The 17710-nt window shown below is 35.6% G+C and overlaps 1 protein-coding gene across 3 annotated transcripts in view; it reads left to right on the top strand.

Annotated features, from left to right (window-relative positions):
* The window catches only part of SCAF8 (SR-related CTD associated factor 8), an 86961-nt gene that overhangs the window by 43360 nt on the left and 25891 nt on the right, over positions 1–17710 (top strand). For all 3 annotated transcript variants that reach the window (XM_027551910.1, XM_027551912.1, XM_027551911.1), the window contains 7 exons: positions 3431–3475; positions 7827–7988; positions 9210–9363; positions 10254–10384; positions 13249–13425; positions 15035–15114; positions 16740–16857. In XM_027551910.1, coding sequence (XP_027407711.1) covers positions 3431–3475; positions 7827–7988; positions 9210–9363; positions 10254–10384; positions 13249–13425; positions 15035–15114; positions 16740–16857 — 867 coding nt within the window. The remainder of the gene's footprint in view (positions 1–3430; positions 3476–7826; positions 7989–9209; positions 9364–10253; positions 10385–13248; positions 13426–15034; positions 15115–16739; positions 16858–17710) is intronic.

Genomic DNA, 17710 nt, shown 5'->3' on the forward strand with positions numbered 1-17710 from the left:
GGACTCTGATGAGTAATAGTTTCTTGTGCTTTCTTTTTGTTCTCCATCTTTGTGGTCTGATTTCTGTGTGATCCTGAGAGTGTGCAGCATACATATTATCATTTTTGTTCTGTTAAATGGTTGATGCATTTTTTTTTTTCCGAGTTTTCATTCTCGGAGTGGTTGATGCATTTTAATAAAAGCTTTTGTTGGACAGAATACTTTTTAATTCATGACCTTTAAGGAATAGGTATTAACATTGTTTACATTTTTCAGATGTTGGAAGTGTCTAAGAAAATTAATTTGCAACAGTCAGAATAAAAACAGCTAGATTTTAATTTTTCTCTTAGTCAAGAGAGAAAGCATGGTTTACAGTCTAAACATGGTTTACTGTACTATTTTGATTTACTGGTCTTAGTTTTTTTAATTTTGAAAAAATAAAAGCATGTTGCAAAATACAGTGAGCAGTACATAGCCGCTTAGCATTGCCAGGTATTAGCATCTTGGCTAGTATATTTAGTTAGTTCTCTGCATGTACACACAGACACACACACATACTTTGTCAGGTTTTTTTGACTGAGTCATTTGAGAACTCATTTCAGAATTCATTTAGAATAGTACATAATCCCTAAATACTAGAATTTTAATGTCCTAAAACAAAGAGATTTCATAGATCAGCAAAACACATCCCATGCAAGAAATTTTACTTTGATGCAACATTATTATCTAATATAATCTACACTTTGATTTATCAGTTGTCTAAATACTAACTTTAGTAGCTAATCCCTGCACTTGTGCATTTTCTGGATCCGGTCAAGATCCTGTCCTGTATTTGTCCTTTACCCAGCCTTTTGCTTTGTTTTTCTTTTGTTTTTCATTGACGTTTTTGAAGAGTTTAGACCAACGGTTTTGCAGTACTGCATTACTTTAAACTGAATTTGATGCATATATAAATTGATATTTGAACTGCCTTTTTCAGTTAAATGACACTGTGTTTCATGTTAAGGTAAGTCATTGGTTTTTTGTCAGTGTTAAGAGATGATTATTTTGATGGGTGTTTGTTACCATTGCACGCTGTCAACAAAACCTCTGATCACCTGTTATGGAAAAAGACCTATGTGAATAGAATCTTCGAATTAACATTTAGTAAGCTAACATTGGAAAAGGCAATGGCACCCAACTCCAGTACTCTTGCCTGGAAAATCCCATGGACGGAGGAGCCTGGTAGGCTGCAGTCCATGGGGTCGCTCAGTTGGACACGACTGAGTGACTTTACTTTCACTTTTTACTTTCATGCATTGGAGAAGGAAATAGCAACCCACTCCAGTATTCTTGCCCGGAGAATCCCAGGGACAGAGGAACCTAATGGGCTGCTGTCTGTGGGGTCACACAGAGTCAGACACGACTGAAGCGACTTAGCAGTAGCAGTAGCAGCAAGCTAACATGGCAGAAAGTGAAGAGGAACTAAAAAGCCTCTTGATGAAAGTGAAAGAGGAGAGTGAAAAGGTTGGCTTAAAGCTCAACATTCAGAGAACGAAGATCATGGCATCTGGTCCCATCACATCATGGGAAATAGATGGGGAAACAGTGGAAACAGTGTCAGACTTTATTTTTCTGGGCTCCAAAATCACTGCAGATGGTGACTGCAGCCATGCAATTAAAAGATGCTTACTCCTTGGAAGGAAAGTTATGACCAACCTAGAGAGCATATTCAAAAGCAGAGACATTACTTTGCCAATAAAGGTCCGTCTAGTCAAGGCTATGGTTTTTCCTGTGGTCATGTATGGATGTGAGAGTTGGACTGTGAAGAAAGCTGAGTGCCGAAGATTTGATGCTTTTGAACTGTGGTGTTGGAGAAGACTCTTGAGAGTCCCTTGGACTGCAAGGAGATCCAACCAGTCCATCCTAAAGGAGATCAGCCCTGGGTGTTCTTTGGAAGGAATGATGCTGAAGCTGAAACTCCAAGACTTTGGCCACCTCATGTGAAGAGTTGACTCATTGGAAAAGACTCTGATGCTGGGAAAGATTGGGGGCAGGAGGAGAAGGGGACAGCAGAGGATGAGATGGTTGGATGGCATCACCGACTTGATGGACATGAGTCTGAGCAAGCTTTGGGAGTTGGTGATGGACAGGGAGTCCTGGTGTGCTGCGATTCATGGGGTCACAAAGAGTCGAACACAACTGAGCGACTGAACTGAACTGAAGCTAACATTTAGTTTTAGTCTGAATTACAAATCATACATAAAGTAACTAGAAGTAAGAAGCTCTGGCAAGGTATTTTCCAGAAGAATTATTATTTAATAAAAACCACTCAGTGTGTAAATAACATTTTATATATTGATTTAAAATATTTAGTTATTTATAAAGTGCCTGATAACTTTTAAGTAGTTGTTTTGGCAGGTTTTTTTTTTTTGCTTAACTTTCTGTTGAGTAGACTGTTACTTTGCAGTAAGGAAACTGTATTGTAGATTTTGATTTGGTGAATATGATTAATGAGGGTTTCCTATGTTTTTTACTTTATAAATGTTGGATTTTATGCTGCAGTTGAATGGTCTTGTGTCTCAGTCTAAGTGGATGCGCCTTAAAAGCCTAAATTATGGGATCACACATATAAAACAAAGCACAATTGAGGCTAGTTTTTTAAACAAATATGTTGATTATGCGATTGCCACTGAGCTATTAGGTACAAATTCCAGATAGTTTTTGTTTAACCTATAATTTTTATTTTTTCATTTTCAAGTTTATTCATAGTGTTGTTTTATAAAACTTAAACATAAAGGGTTTTCTCAAAATTAATAAAAGCTCATTTCTGATTTTTAATCCATGTGCTCCCTTCTCTTCTGCTGAATTCATTTTGACTGATCCATTCAAACATTGTACATCTCTATATTTTGTTATATATACTTGCTAGCTTAATATTCTAGGAGAAGCAGAAGATAATGAAGTTGAAGGCAACTCCCTTGCATACATTTATTAATGTTCTTTATTTTCAGTTATTTGATTTTTCTATGGCAACCCACTCGAGTATTCTTGCCTGGAGGATCCCAGGGACTGGGAGCCTGGTGGGGTGCCGTCTATGGGGTCGCAGAGTCGGATACGACTGACGCAACTTAGCAGCACTAACCTAATTTAGCCAATAAAACGTTACTACAGGAGATCTTTACTTTTCCTTCCAGGAAGGAAGAGTGTATATCTACCAGTGGCCTACCACCGTATTTTGCATGTAACACACTTTGGGTATATTGACTGTATACCTGCTTCAAGGACCTTTACTGACCATAGCTGGTGCTCATGTTTATGTTTGTTTATGTTACGTTTATCTCAGAATTCATGATTAAAATTCATTGCTTTGTTGATAATGAATTTTGAAGATCTTTGAAGCTTTTTTAAACCGTAAATTTAGCAGGAAAGTTCTAATCAAACATTTAAAACCTCTTTTTTTTTCTTTTAGTTCTATAAACATGTGGTACAGAGTGTTGAGAAATTCATTCAGAAAGTAAGTATATAGTTTTCCATGTACATGCTAAAGTTCTGTAACTGTAGACTAACACCTTGTGCTATTCTCTTTTCAAATACCCAACTTTAAATTGTTTTGATGACTGTTCAAAAGTGATTCCATTTGTTTTAATTTCTAATTAAGAAATAAAATGAAACTGCCTTTCAAATAATTCTAAAAACGAAAGCTTTCAGGTAGATGTGTTTGTTAATTTGCATTGCCATAGTGAGCATCTGTTCCATGAAGAAAATATTTCAGTATGATTTTTTTAATGAAATTTTAGATTCATTGCTTTTTATATAGCCTTTAGAGAAATTCTCCTTATTCATTTCAAGCTTAATGCCTAGAGAGCAGTCTTCCTTGTAGATAAGATGTAGTAAATGTAGTAAAAATGCTAGCCGCTTTTCTTCTGCTGATTCATTTTGTTCATCCGTTAGGACAGTATGCATCTCTACTTCTTATTATTAGACCTGAAGTTCCATTTTCCAGGGTAAGCAGAGGGAGACAAAGTTGAAAACAGCTGTTTCTGCATACATTTAGTAATTTTTTTGGTAACCAAAGCCCAAGGTGGCTAGGTTATATTTCTTTGCCCCTTGTGATCAGTGCCTTATCTCTGCCGCTTTTTTTGGGCAGGAGTACCATAAGACTTAGGATTTGTAAAATGATACTGTAGGAAATCTGTCACTGAATTGAGGTTTAGTATTCTGCCCTTTGTTCACTTGCCTAGATGTGAGCAGAACCAGTGTGACAATCAGAGGTGAATCAAAGGACATAAATTGCAGTGTGTTTCTTGAGTGAAAATAGCTGACCGGAGGAGGGTGCGTGGATCAGAGTAGTGTTACTGCGTCTCCAAACTATCTGGATAATCTTGAATAAATCAGTTAACTTTTATTTGATTCAGCTTTTTTCCCCTCTTAATATCTTGTTTTCTCAAAACTTAAAGTGTTGATAAAACATATTTTGAGATGAACAGCTAGTGAATTGAAGCTTAAGGTATGGGGTAAAATAACAGGTATGCTGTATGACTAAGGTAAATCTAGCTGTAAGATAGAAATGTTGGTGGTTAGAAAGTTTCATTGTTATAAAACTTTAAAAAGATTCAAATGTCTAAACAGTGTGTCTTAAACTTTTTTTGTGCATAAGAAACTTGCACAGATTACCTAGGGATCTTGTTGAAATGCAGGTTCTGATTCCCTGAGGGTGGGTCATTTAGACTCTGGAAAACCAAAGCAGATCAGGCTCTGATTAAGTGTGTCCTGAGAGTTGTTCAGTCTCTCATTGGTATCCAACTCTGTGCGACCCTATGACTGCAGCACACCAGGCTTCCCTGAGAGTAGACCTTGTTAAAGCCCTGGATGCTCTGACTCTCTTGGAAAGGTTCCTTTTCCTCTCCTTCTGTTGGAAGCATGCAGTATTCACTTCAGAATTCGTTTGGTATCAGGTATAACTGTGTCCTGAGACAGCCCTCTTTTCTTACATGCTGCTGTCAGCATCATTTAGTGCTTTGTAAGTGCCACAATTAATTCAAAGTATAAAAAAATCCCTCATGATATTGGAGGCTTAGGAATTCTTGTGTTTTTGCTGATAGAACTTGAACAGTTGAAAAACATTTCAGATTTTTTTAGTCTTAATTCTTCTCTCAAGTTTCTAGTTGGTAACGTAACCAAGTTTACCAAATACTGTTCTTTTAAAGCTTTTCTACATTTAAATCATACATAAGTTTTTTTTTTTTTTTTTTTTTTGCCATTTTATGTGGCAGGCACATAAAAATACCTAGTGTTACCAGTGAAGGAAATTCCGTACTGTAACATCATAATATGGTGTTTCTAAAGGTTATTGTGAAAGAAGTGTTCATCTTTATAGCTTAATACTAAAACCCCTGACACTTTTGAAGCTTTGGAATCTTCATAGTAGGGAAGAAAGGCCCATTCATTGTGTTGTGTACTCATGATTCTTATGTACTGTGAGTTTATAATCAAGAATTTTTGTTATAAATCAAAGAAAAAGGTGTATTTGTTTTTTTTTTAAACTCACTACACTAATCGCTTTTATTACTTACCACTCAGTATTTAAAAACTCTTACCAGCAACTTAGCAATTTTATTTAGCCTTACTCTCAAGATAATCATTTCTATAAAATAATACATTAAATATGAGATTATTTTGTCTGTTTTTTCAGCATTGAGGAATAGATGACTTTTAACAAAGAAATGTGTTGGGTTTTCATTAAATTTAAACAATTTTTTTAGTGGATGTATTATTTGCCTGGCTAGGTAGATAATTATTTGCTTGTATACCACCTTATGACAGAAAGTGAAGAGGAACTAAAAAGCCTCTTGATGAAAGTGAAAGAGGAGAGTGAAAAAGTTAGCTTAAAGCTCAACATTTCAGAAAACTGAGAACATGGCATCTGGTCCCATCACTTCATGGGAAATAGATGGGGAAACAGTGTCAGACTTTCTTTTTTGGGCTCCAAAATCACTGCAGATGGTGATTGCAGCCATGAAATTAAAAGACGCTTACTCCTTGGAAGGAAAGTTATGACCAGCCTAGACAGCATATTCAAAAGCAGAGACATTACTTTGCCAACAGAGGTCCGTCTAGTCAAGGCTATGGTTTTTCCTGTGGTCATGTATGGATGTGAGAGTTGGACTGTGAAGAAAGCTGAGCGCCAAAGAATTGATGCTTTTGAACTGTGGTGTTGGAGAAGACTCTTGAGAGTCCCTTGGACTGCAAGGAGATCCAACTAGTCCATTCTAAAGGAGATCGGTCCTGGGTGTTCTTTGAAAGGACTGATGCTAAAGCTGAAGCTCCAATACTTTGGCCACCTCATGCAAAGAGTTGACTCATTGGAAAAGACTCTGATGCTGGGAGGGATTGGGGGCAGGAGGAGAAGAGGACGACAGAGGATGAGATGGCTGGATGGCGTCACCAACTTGATGGACATGAGTTTGAGTGAACTCCGGGAGTTGGTGATGGACAGGGAGTCCTGGTGTGCTGCACTTCATGGTGTCGCAAAGAGTCAGACGTGACTGAGTGACTGAACTGAACTGAACGGTAGTCAAAGGAAAATAAGTCAGATATATGAACTGAGGAACAAATATGCTAGATTTGGGGGGAACATCAGTGAAAACTATTTCAGACTTCTAAAACAATAACTTTGAACAGAGCAGACAGTTTTGAACCTTTGGTTGGTTAAACCTAAAACTTTAATGTCCACACATCAACATTACTGCCCTTTTATTAAATATTTCAAGTACTAAACAGCCAGAACCTTGCAATAGATACTTATAAATTGGTGGTATCAGTCTCTTCATTTTTTTAATAATGACCTTAAGAAGAAGGGATTTGAAGGAACAAGTGATGGATCATCTAGTCTTTTTGCAGAATGAAGTCACTCATTGTCTTGACTGAAAATACTGTTTAGAAACATGTATCTGTGTGTTGGAGGTGGATTGAAGATCCTTTACTCACTGGTCCTTGGGTCTAAGAAATTTTTCAAGAATGCAGTTTTGATTTAGTGCTATATATGATTTCTATGAAATGATTCTGGGTGAAATGCTTACCTAATTACACTCAAAATTTGAACCTGCTTTTAGCAGCCATAATTTCATTTTAATTAGTATGTATTTGGGAGGCAGGTTTTCTCATGCTTCTGGACATGGAAAAAATTGAAGCAGTGAAGTTGATGGTGAAGGGTTCTTCGTTGTGCTTAGGGAAGGTCCCAGAAGACTGTCATGTTCTTCAGACTATAAGAAGGATAAGAAACACTGATCAGTGAAGCAGCTAAAACATATTTTCGTAGGAAAGATTTTTAGAATCATAATGGTAGTGTCTTATCTTTCATATAGGTTTGCATTTGAGAAAAGTTTTAAAACTTCAGGCTCACTGTGTTTAGAATGTTGTAATTTGCCATTTGATTCCTTCCTTCATTCATATAGAGATCCTTTTCCTGTGTGTTTTTTGGATGAAGTCTAAGGCTTGTTGGCAGTAGTTTTTTACCAGAGCTTTTCTTTCTTGAATTCACTGCTTGAATTCACAAGTCATTAAACTATATATATATATATATTTAATTTTAACCACACCTTTTATTTGTTATTGTTCAAGCCAGTTACACAGGGCTGTTTTGGAACTTAGGTGATTGGCAGTTGAACTGAATATGTAGAGTAGCCAAAGTAGAGTCTTTCAAATGCCATTCCAGAGACAGATGGTGTGGAATGGTCAACCTCTGAGTGTTCATCACCTCAGTGTGAGCAGTGTGTTTGTGTTTTTATAGATTTATGGTGACATTTGTCTGTTGAGAATTTTAACCTTCTCATTTGCTTCCTTTCCCATTCTTCTTTTTTCATCAGTGTAAACCAGAATATAAGGTGCCTGGACTTTATGTTATTGACTCTATTGTACGACAATCTCGACATCAATTTGGTCAAGAAAAGGATGTGTTTGCACCCAGATTTAGTAATAACATCATTAGCACTTTCCAGAATTTATACCGTTGCCCTGGAGATGACAAGGTATGCTGCCTAAGTTGGTGAAGTAATTACCTTTTTGGTCTTAATAAGACTTTACATTATCATAATTTATCATTTTATATTACCATTTGTTATCCTGAATTTGAATAGTTATTGCACTGTCCATGTTTCTTTTTGTTATTAGACTTTTCTTAAACAGAATGAAAGATATAGTTGATTTTGCCACTTTTTAATTTATTAAAGCCATTGGTATTAAAGAAACTGGCTCTAATAAGCATTTTTAATTATCCTAAAATCTTATTTACTTACATGCACAACCAATTCATAATTTTGGTCATTTGACATTAGCTGATATGTACCTACTTAGTTGTCTGTGGAAAATGATTTTACCAAGTAATTAGTAGACCATAACTGCATATCAAAATTCCTTTGTTATGGAAGCGTTTTCTTAGTGCTGGAAACCGGGATAGTAGAAGGTTACATTTCTTGGATGCTGACTTGGAAATTTAGTGTCCTTATTCTGACAGACTTGATTGCAGTGTTGATTGTGTAGAAAAGTAAGAACAGGTGAAGACTTACTCTGAAGAAGAGCAACCAGACTTAAAAGCTTACCACAGATCTTTTACCTCCTCTCAAGTACAACAAGATTAGGTAGTTTTTATTTTTAATAACTGTTATACAGTCTGCAATCAGAACAAAGTCTTGTTAGAGTGGATCGATGTGGAGAAAACACGTTATTGTGTCAGGAGTTGTAAATTGTTCTTGGATATGCCTCTAAAGTCAGGTTTTTTCCTTCTGATTAACCTTGGTACGTTGATTCTTTGCAGGCAGAAAGAATGCTTCCAGTTTTAATGTGATCCATCATGATTGAGTCTTAAATACCTTAGAACGCCACCTAAAATAACTCATTTGAGATTTTATATAAACATTTTTGAAGTAACTTAGACACTTTGATTTAGGAATTTCACTAATTTGGACTTGGATTTATGTCAGTTACAATGAATAAGTCAGTCTTGAATTTGTAAACTTCATAATAATAATATTTGTCATTTATAATGAAGTTTAGTGTTTAGGGATTTTTTGATAATCAGAGTCGGAAAGATTATACTGATACTGTAATCTCAGTGCCTGAACTCCATTAAGTGCCCAAGAAGTATTTTAATCCATCCTTCCTGTCCATGGCCTGAGGAGCCTCTATGATATGACTGTTCTGAAGTTTTGAAAGCAAAAAAATAAAAATAATCGTTTTCTTTTTTCCTCTAGAGTAAAATAGTGAGAGTATTAAACTTATGGCAGAAGAATAATGTATTTAAGAGTGAGATTATTCAGCCTCTTCTGGATATGGCAGCAGGGATTCCTCCTCCAGTTGTCACACCTGTTCTGGCCAGTACTACTGCTGCTATGAGCAATACTCCAGGTATGTTGCTTTGAGAGAGATTTTCTGAGTGTTCTACTCATGCATTTCAGGCAATTATTCATATATGAAATAATAATTTGACAGTGCAGGATAATTTGTTTCACTTTAAGTAAATGAAAGGAAGTCTTAATTTGAAGGAAAAATAAAATCAGAAATTATATTTGTGTTTCATTCTTTTCAAAAAAATTAAAAAGCTAAGCTTTTAAAGTTCCTAGAAACATAACATAATCATCTTGGGAAGTTGGTATTTCAGTTAAATTTTTCCTGATATAGACTGTAATCTTCTAAACTTGCATATATATCAACTTGATATTCATAGTGAGCTAAGTGTACTTAATATATAAAGAGAACCCTGAAAAGATTTATTTAGTGGATCCAAGAATGAGTAATAATCTCAAAATCATGGAGGTTTTTTTGAGGTATTTAAATGACATTTGAATTTTTTTTTTTTTAACCACAGTCTAAGAATTATATTTGTTATCATTTTGATGTATGTTTATTTTGGAGTATGTACATATACATTTTGGAACAATAATAATTTTATGTACACTTTTATAATACTTTTTTCATCAGAGATTGAATATTTCCTTATGTCATTGAATTTTCTTCTTTAGTAAAGTATTTAATGATTTCCGAGGATTGTAAGCTCCTTTAAAATGGTAGCTTAGTTAATTGAAAATAAGTATGAAAAGCTCTTTTTGGTCATTTTTGTTGTTGCCATTTTGTTTTATTTAATGAACCTAATTCTGTAATGGTTTTTAAAGATGAAGACAGTAAAATTATATAAATTTGTACATATTTTTTAAAAGTGACAGAACAAATCTAATTTTCTACATCTTATTTATTTACTTACATATTTATTGGGGATGGGTTTGATGTCTTTCTAAAAGGAACTCCTGTGACACCTGTTACTCCAGCCAATGTGGTCCAAGGTTTACCTGATCCGTGGGTGTCTCAGATAACAAATACAGATACACTTGCAGCAGTAGCTCAGATCTTACAAAGTCCTCAAGGCCAACAGGTGAGCAGCTTTTTTTTGTTATGTCAACATGATTTAGAACTCATTGTTTTCCTAATGCATTGTTTGATTATGTACCACCTAAAGAGTGTTTTTTTTTTTAAGTTTTTTTAAAATGACCACCCTACATACAATACTTTGTAACTTGCTTTTTTAAATTTAATAGTGTATCATGTACATTTGTATCATTGAAGATTATTTTACAAATAATTCATTCTACACCAGAATAATTGATTTAGTTTAGCACATAGTTTTACCAAGCATTATTAGGTGCTATTGTTAATCCAGTAATGAGACTGGGAAGCCTTCTGCCTTGGAGAAGATAGCTTTCTGTTTAGGGGAGACAGACAATAAAGAAGTATAAAACATTATTTAGATAGAGATATATGACTTAAAGGGACTTCCCAGGTGGCGCTAGCAGTAAGGAACCTGCCTGCCTGCAATGCAGGAGATGTAATGAGATATAGGTTCGATCCCCGGGTTGGGAAGACCCCCTGGAATAGGAAATGCAACCCATGCCAGTGTTCTTGCCTGGAGAATCACATGGACAGAGGAGCCTGGCAGGCTACAGTCCATAGGGTTGCGCAGAGTCGGACACTACTGAAGCGACTTAGCACAGATGACTTAAAACGGCAGATCTTTAGAGTGACTAGGTTTGGAGGAAGGGGTCAGAGTTAGGGTAACCAAGAGAAAGCATCTTTGACAAAGTGACATTTGAAGAACCTGTTACGGCAGATATGAGATTGTCTTTCCTTAGCATCTGTGGTTTTTTGTTTGTTTGTTTTTAAGCTTATCCTTTAAACCCAGGTTAATTGTGATCTATATAGTAAAACTCCCCGAGCTGTCCTTCCCGCATGTTCACACATTTCAGCCTCCTGTCTTTGTTTAAATGCTAGCCCAGTAAGGCCTTCAGACAGCTATTTAAAACTGCAAATGCTGCCTTTCATCTGGTCTGCTCCCTTTCTTTGTCACCTGCCTTCTTTTCTTCCTAGCACCTAATATCTCATGTACCTTCCTCATTTGTTCCATTCACTGTCTCTTTCCACTGTAATGTATGCTGTACACGGGCAAGGGGTTTTTCTGTTTTGCTCACTCCTGTATTTTCAGTGTCTAGGTTATAGCAGGTATTCAGTATATTTTGTGAAACGAATGACTGATGTATAGAGGCATAACAATGTTGGGGTATAGAGAAGATATCTTAGAATTGAGTTTTCTAGAGGATAAGATAGTCTACGTATGTAAGTTACTAGTCATGACATTGAAGTGGTAAACCTAAGTGTGGGACCTGGGCTGAGAAGTGAAGGATTCATGTACTAAGCAGGGAGGAGTTGCCAGAGATTTTTATGTTGAAGTCACATGATCTGAAGAGTACTTGAATGGATGGGAAAAAGGAGAAATCTAGAGATAAGGAGTATATTTGTTGGTAACAATGATAATAGAAAGGCAGTAATACACATGTGAAAAATAGTACAGTTGTGGACTCTTTAAAAAGACAATCTTTAAACAAATGGAACCAGTTCATTTATTTAGCCTTAGATTGGATCCCGTTTCTACATTTTTGGGACAGCTGTGAAATCAAATTGAATATTAGATTAAATTGTAGAATTTACTAACTTTCTGTGATTATGATATTTTGAAAAGAACCCATAAAAGCAAATCTAATTTTAAAATGTATCTATTAAAAAGTGCTTTTGGCAGGAGAATCGGTATTCCAGAAAAATAGTACAAAGAGTCAAGGGGACACAGTAATCTGAGATGTGAAGTCAGAGTAGAGGAAGAAGTAGGACGCTGCAGCCTTCGAACCTGGGTGACGGAAAGGATACTGCTGTGGGGGCGTGGAGGGGGGTGCAGGTGTCAGGAGGAGCGTTTAGAAGGTGTGAAGACGTTTCCTTCCTTCCTTCTTTCCTCCCTATAATGCTCCATCTTTTAGTCACCCATCCTGTCTGGCTTGGAGCTGCTTTGGTGCAGTAGCTCAGCTATCATATACTTTTGTACTTTGTTTCCTATCACAATTAGTACTTTGTAGTAAATGTTGATTGATAGGTGGAGACTGGTTTGTTTTCCAATGTTCCTTTTTGGCGATAGGCAAGGAATTGTTTCACTACTGTCATCATGCATATTTTTATCTTCTCTCACTGTAAATTGAACTTAATACAGATGTCTTGTTTAGCAGTAGCTTTGCTATTTTTATATTCCAAACTGATAATTTTCAGATTTAACTTCGGTTTACATCTTAAGTAGAAAAGTAATTACTTGTGGGATATATGTAGGGCTTACTTACCTGAAATATCTTTAGGATTTTATTATTATTTCTATTTTTTAAGAGAGAAGGTGAATAGAGGGGGGACAAGGGTTGCTTTCAACTCTTATTGACACTATTTGTCTTTAATTTCCTTAGTTTCAGACTGCTCCAAGGGAAAGATTCCTTATTTTCTTTCCTCCTTTCAGGAATGTGTTGTCAGATGGTAAATTTGAATGATAGCAAAAGCAGTTGTTGTAAGTGCTTGTCGTTTTACATAGATTGAGTTCATTGAAGAAGGGAATGAAAAGCCTAGTGAAAAAAAAATTAAGTCTGCTTGTGATGAGTTTTTATTTTGTTGTTTGTTATGGTATGGTCATTTTATTTTGTTTAAAGTTCCTTGACTTTCCAGAAGTAAAGACAAACCTATTTAGAACTGTTCCATAGGGCACACACACAAATCTTATTTTAAAAATGAATTGTGTTGAGTCAGTATATATTTTTTCTTGGTCTCTAGACTGTAGAACGATAAATTTTATTGACTAAAAGTTTAGATGAGCATTCTTATGGGTAAAACCCAACACCTGTTTGTAACAATTTTCTTTTCTCTCCCCGCACCCCGCTGCAGCTTCAGCAGTTAATACAGACTTTACAGATACAGCAGCAGAAGCCTCAGCCCTCCATCCTGCAAGCCCTGGATGCTGGTCTTGTCGTCCAGCTGCAGGCTCTTACAGCACAGCTTACAGCAGCAGCTGCAGCAGCCAACACCCTTAATCCCCTAGAACAGGGGGTGTCTTTTAACAAGGTAGAAATTAGGATAACCAATCTGTTCTATATGAATAACTGAATTTTCTATACTATCATGTAGATTGCAATTATGTAAACTACATTTTACCGTAAAACTGTTTTATGTTCTAACATCCATTGTACTCTATAAGGGTTTTCCTGGTGGCTTAGACAGTAAAGAACCCACCTGCAGTGTGGGAGCCCTGGGTTCAATCCCTGAGGGTTGAGAAGATCCCCTGGAGAAGGAAATGGCAACCTTCTCCAGTATTCTTACTTGGAGAATCCCCATGGGCAGAGCAGCCTGGCAGGGTACAGTCCATGGGGTTGAAAAGAGTCGGTCGGACATGACTGAGCGACTAAACACAGCACTGTATAAGGGGCTTCCCAGATGGCTGCCAGTGTAGGTGACATAAGACGTGCAGGTTCATTCCCTGAATTGGGAAGATCCCCTGGAGGAGGGCATGGCAACCACTCGAGTACTCTTGCCTGGAGAATCCTATGGATAGAGGAGCTTGGCGGGCTACAGTCCATAGGGTTGCAAAGAGTCAGACATGACTTAAGCGACTTAGCACATGTGCATGTACTGTTATTAAGTAAATGTTACTTAATAACTTAACAATTATTAAGTAAATATTACTGTTTATTAAGAAATACATTTTACAAAAGATTCAAATTTCTGAAAGGAATTTAAGTAATTTTATAAATCCACTTGAAACATTTATTTTCTTTTGACTAAAGAAAACTAGTCAGTAAAATTGTATATTCACTATTGAGGCAAATGATTGTTTTTGAGCTGATTTTTATGGATGTTACAAATTAATTAATTATAGTGTCTAGCCTGTAATTTTAACCTGCTAAAAGTAAAATTGTAAAGTATGTGAAAGTTCAAAGGAAAGCTTCTTTATAAGTTGCTACTATAATATGATAAATTGAGATATAACTGGAAAGAATAGTGTTTTCAAAGTTGAAAATCTTGGCTGTTTAACTCGGGTGATATCCTCAGTATTCTTGCTGATTATAGGAATATTATCCCTTGGAAATGTTATCTATATTCTTTTTATTTCTGCTGTTATTTTCATAGAAATATAAATATTGATTTATTAGATTATATTACTTAGGCTTGTTTAGCCCACAGCTTTCAAAAAGCCTTTATATTGATCATTTAAAAGACAGTGGAGCATTCTGAGAGAACTGTACTAGTAGTAGATCTGTTGATTATAGTTCTGTAGATTATAGTTCTAGATTTTTTTTTTAATAAAATTGTTTTACATTTGACAAGCCACTCAATTATTTAAACCCTAATCTTCTCTTCTATAAAGTTAAAGTATTGGTAATTATCCTATGTGTCATGATTGTTCTGCTTCATAAGACAACGTCTGTCAGAATTCTTTGAAGAGAAGTAAAGGTCCATTCAAAATGTTTTTATAGTATAACAATAAACAATAAAATTATATGAAATAAACAGCATGTAACAATAAAATTATATGAAAGAAATAGTTACATTTTAAATGATAGAGATAAGTTAATGGAATGTCAATGATCTTTAGAATAGCATTTGTAACTTGTATTTGTGTAAAGTACTTTTAAATTTATCTCTTTCTCTCCCTCTTTTTTTTTTCCCCACTTAGAAGTTGATGGATAGGTTTGATTTTGGAGAAGATTCTGAGCATAGTGAAGAACCCAAAAAGGAAATTCCAGCTTCTCAACTGTAAGCGTTGCTATGTTTTTCTTCATAAACCATAACTTTTTTCTGTTATCTTTATAAATATTGCCATCTGAGCTACTCAGTATACTTTGAGCATTGTTTCAGGCTCTCACATAGGAAGATGGGGGAGTTGCTGCTTGTTGCCTCCCTATATTGTTTTGACTCTAAGAACTTTGCAGATAGTTGGGATATATAAAAATTCTTTACTGGAAAATTGATAAGTACTGATAAACTTGGTTGTAACATTTGCTGTTGATATAGTAAGCTTTAGGTTATTTAGCTCAGTTGAAATAGTAGGAGAAATAAGTTGCTTCTAGTGTCCATGGCTGCTTCTAGGAAGTATATAGTAAATTCTGGGAATGTATCAGACTGATTAGAAGTAAGGAACAGGGTTGTAGGGATTTTGTTTGTTAAAGAAATAGATTGTGAGTTTTGATTTAAATCAGTGATTCCCCTGCTTCCTCACCCGAAACAATTGTGCAGAGCCTTGGGTTCTGTGAGGGTTCAGGAGAGGACCAGTGGGAAGGAGGATGTTGGAGAGGAAGGTGGAAGGTGGGAGAATAGGAAAGAGGTGATGAGTGGGGAAAGCCTCTGGATGTCTTATTTCAGCAGTTATTAGTTTTCTATATTGTGATAATATATTAAAATATATATATATAAATGTAGTTATATGCTGATGATAAAGAGATTCTACTTGAAAAATTAAGAACTAATGTTTTAGACTACAAAGCATTTGAGATCATGTAGATCAGTGTCCTGAGCAATGTAAGAATCTCCTGTAACAGTCCTGATAGGTTTTTTAATCTGTTGTTTTAATGCCTCCTATGACAGAGTTAAGTAGTTGTTAATATACGGTTTGATCTTTTGTTACTGAATCCTACGGGATTTGCTTTCTACACACTGATCCATTTTGCTTTCTGAAGCAAGGAAGCAAATTTGCTCCATAATCTATTGAGACATAGCCATTCAGTATTTGAAGATAGGTATCATTCTTCCCCTTAGGTTTATTTGCTCCAGATGAAGTACACTTTTTTCCAACTGTTTCAAGACTTCTCACCATCCTGATTGCCCCTTTTGGGGTGCCCTCTTTTTTGTTCATGTCTTACCTTGTGGCACCCAGAATTCCAGGTGTATTCCAGGTGTGAATTTCCCAGAGTATAGTTAAATTATTATTTCCTCTTATCTAAACACTCTTTCTGTTAACATGCCTAATAATGTGAAAGCAGATTAGTTTTTTTTTAAGTGTATGATCAGTTTTGATTGTAGATTGCATATATACTGATTGATGGAACATTTTTCCCATTGTGTCATGGTTTATAAGTGTTTCATTAAGATTTTCTTAAAATGCTCTAATGTAAAAAGGTACTAATTTATAGACAGTAATAGCAGATTTTCATCAGAGTATGTCTAACATGTAGTCAATCTGTTGAAACTATTGAAGAAGTATATTTCTATTTCAACATATTAATGTTCCGAGTTACTCTGTTTTCTGTATTAATATTAAAAGTAAACGCTGTAATAGAGTATATTCCATTTGTTGGCATTTTGGGGTGTTTTTGAATATTCTTTTACTTTCATATTATCTTTATTGAGTTTTAAAATATATTAACACTTTTTTTTCATTGTAGTTCTCATGTTTCGGAATCTGTGAACAATTCCATCTTTCATCAGATAGCAGAACAATTGCAGCAGCAAAACCTTGAACATCTCAGACAGCAACTCCTGGAACAGCAGCAGCCTCAAAAGGTTGGTAACCCCACCTTGTGGTCTTTCTTGTTACTGCTGTCTGCTGTCTGTCACCTGGTGATTTTTCTTCAGCTGGTTGTTACTCGGAAGATGAGTCTTTTCAGGACCTTTACAGTTTTTGTTTGTTCTGTTTTTTTTTGTAATCTTGAAATGTGTTCTGGCAGCTTATATATCTGTTGAGAAATTATAGAAATTATTTTCAGTATACTGGAAGGAATTAGAGGACAGAAGACATGGTGGTGTTTCAGTATTACAGTGTGAAACTTTTCTTTCCTCTCAGTTACCTGTTAAGCAAGATCATGGTGATTTTGCTGTTGTTGTTGTTGATGATGACAAAGTAGGTTGCTATCTTTAATTAGACTCTTGGTAGATGGCAAGAGCTTTATTAGGCATGATTACAGTTAATGCTTATCAGATAGTTTTTTTACAGTTCATTTTTATCTTTCATTTGATCCTTTTCTTTAAAAAGGTATAGTTTCTTTGACCACATCTTTTATATGCTATCATATAGGTATTTTGAGTCTCATTTACACTGTAGGAAATTGAAGCTTAGTGAAATGAAGCATCCACTGTTAAAGTGCACTGCTAGTATGAAATACCTTCTGTCCTAAGACTCACCATTATTTTATATATACCCAAGAAGTTTAGAATATTTCTGAAGTATATGTAGGCTTCCCAGGTTGCACAGTGGTAAAGAGTCCACTTGCCGACGCAGGAGACACAAGAAATGGAGGTTCAGTCTCTGAGTCAGGAAGATTCACTGCTCCAGAATTCTTGCCTGGAAAATTCCATGGACAGAGAAGCCTGGCAAGCTACAGTCCATGGGGTTGCAAAGAGTCAAACAGAACTGAGT

The sequence above is a fragment of the Bos indicus x Bos taurus genome, chromosome 9 (assembly GCF_003369695.1).
Source record: "Bos indicus x Bos taurus breed Angus x Brahman F1 hybrid chromosome 9, Bos_hybrid_MaternalHap_v2.0, whole genome shotgun sequence".
Taxonomy (NCBI): Eukaryota; Metazoa; Chordata; class Mammalia; order Artiodactyla; family Bovidae; genus Bos; species Bos indicus x Bos taurus.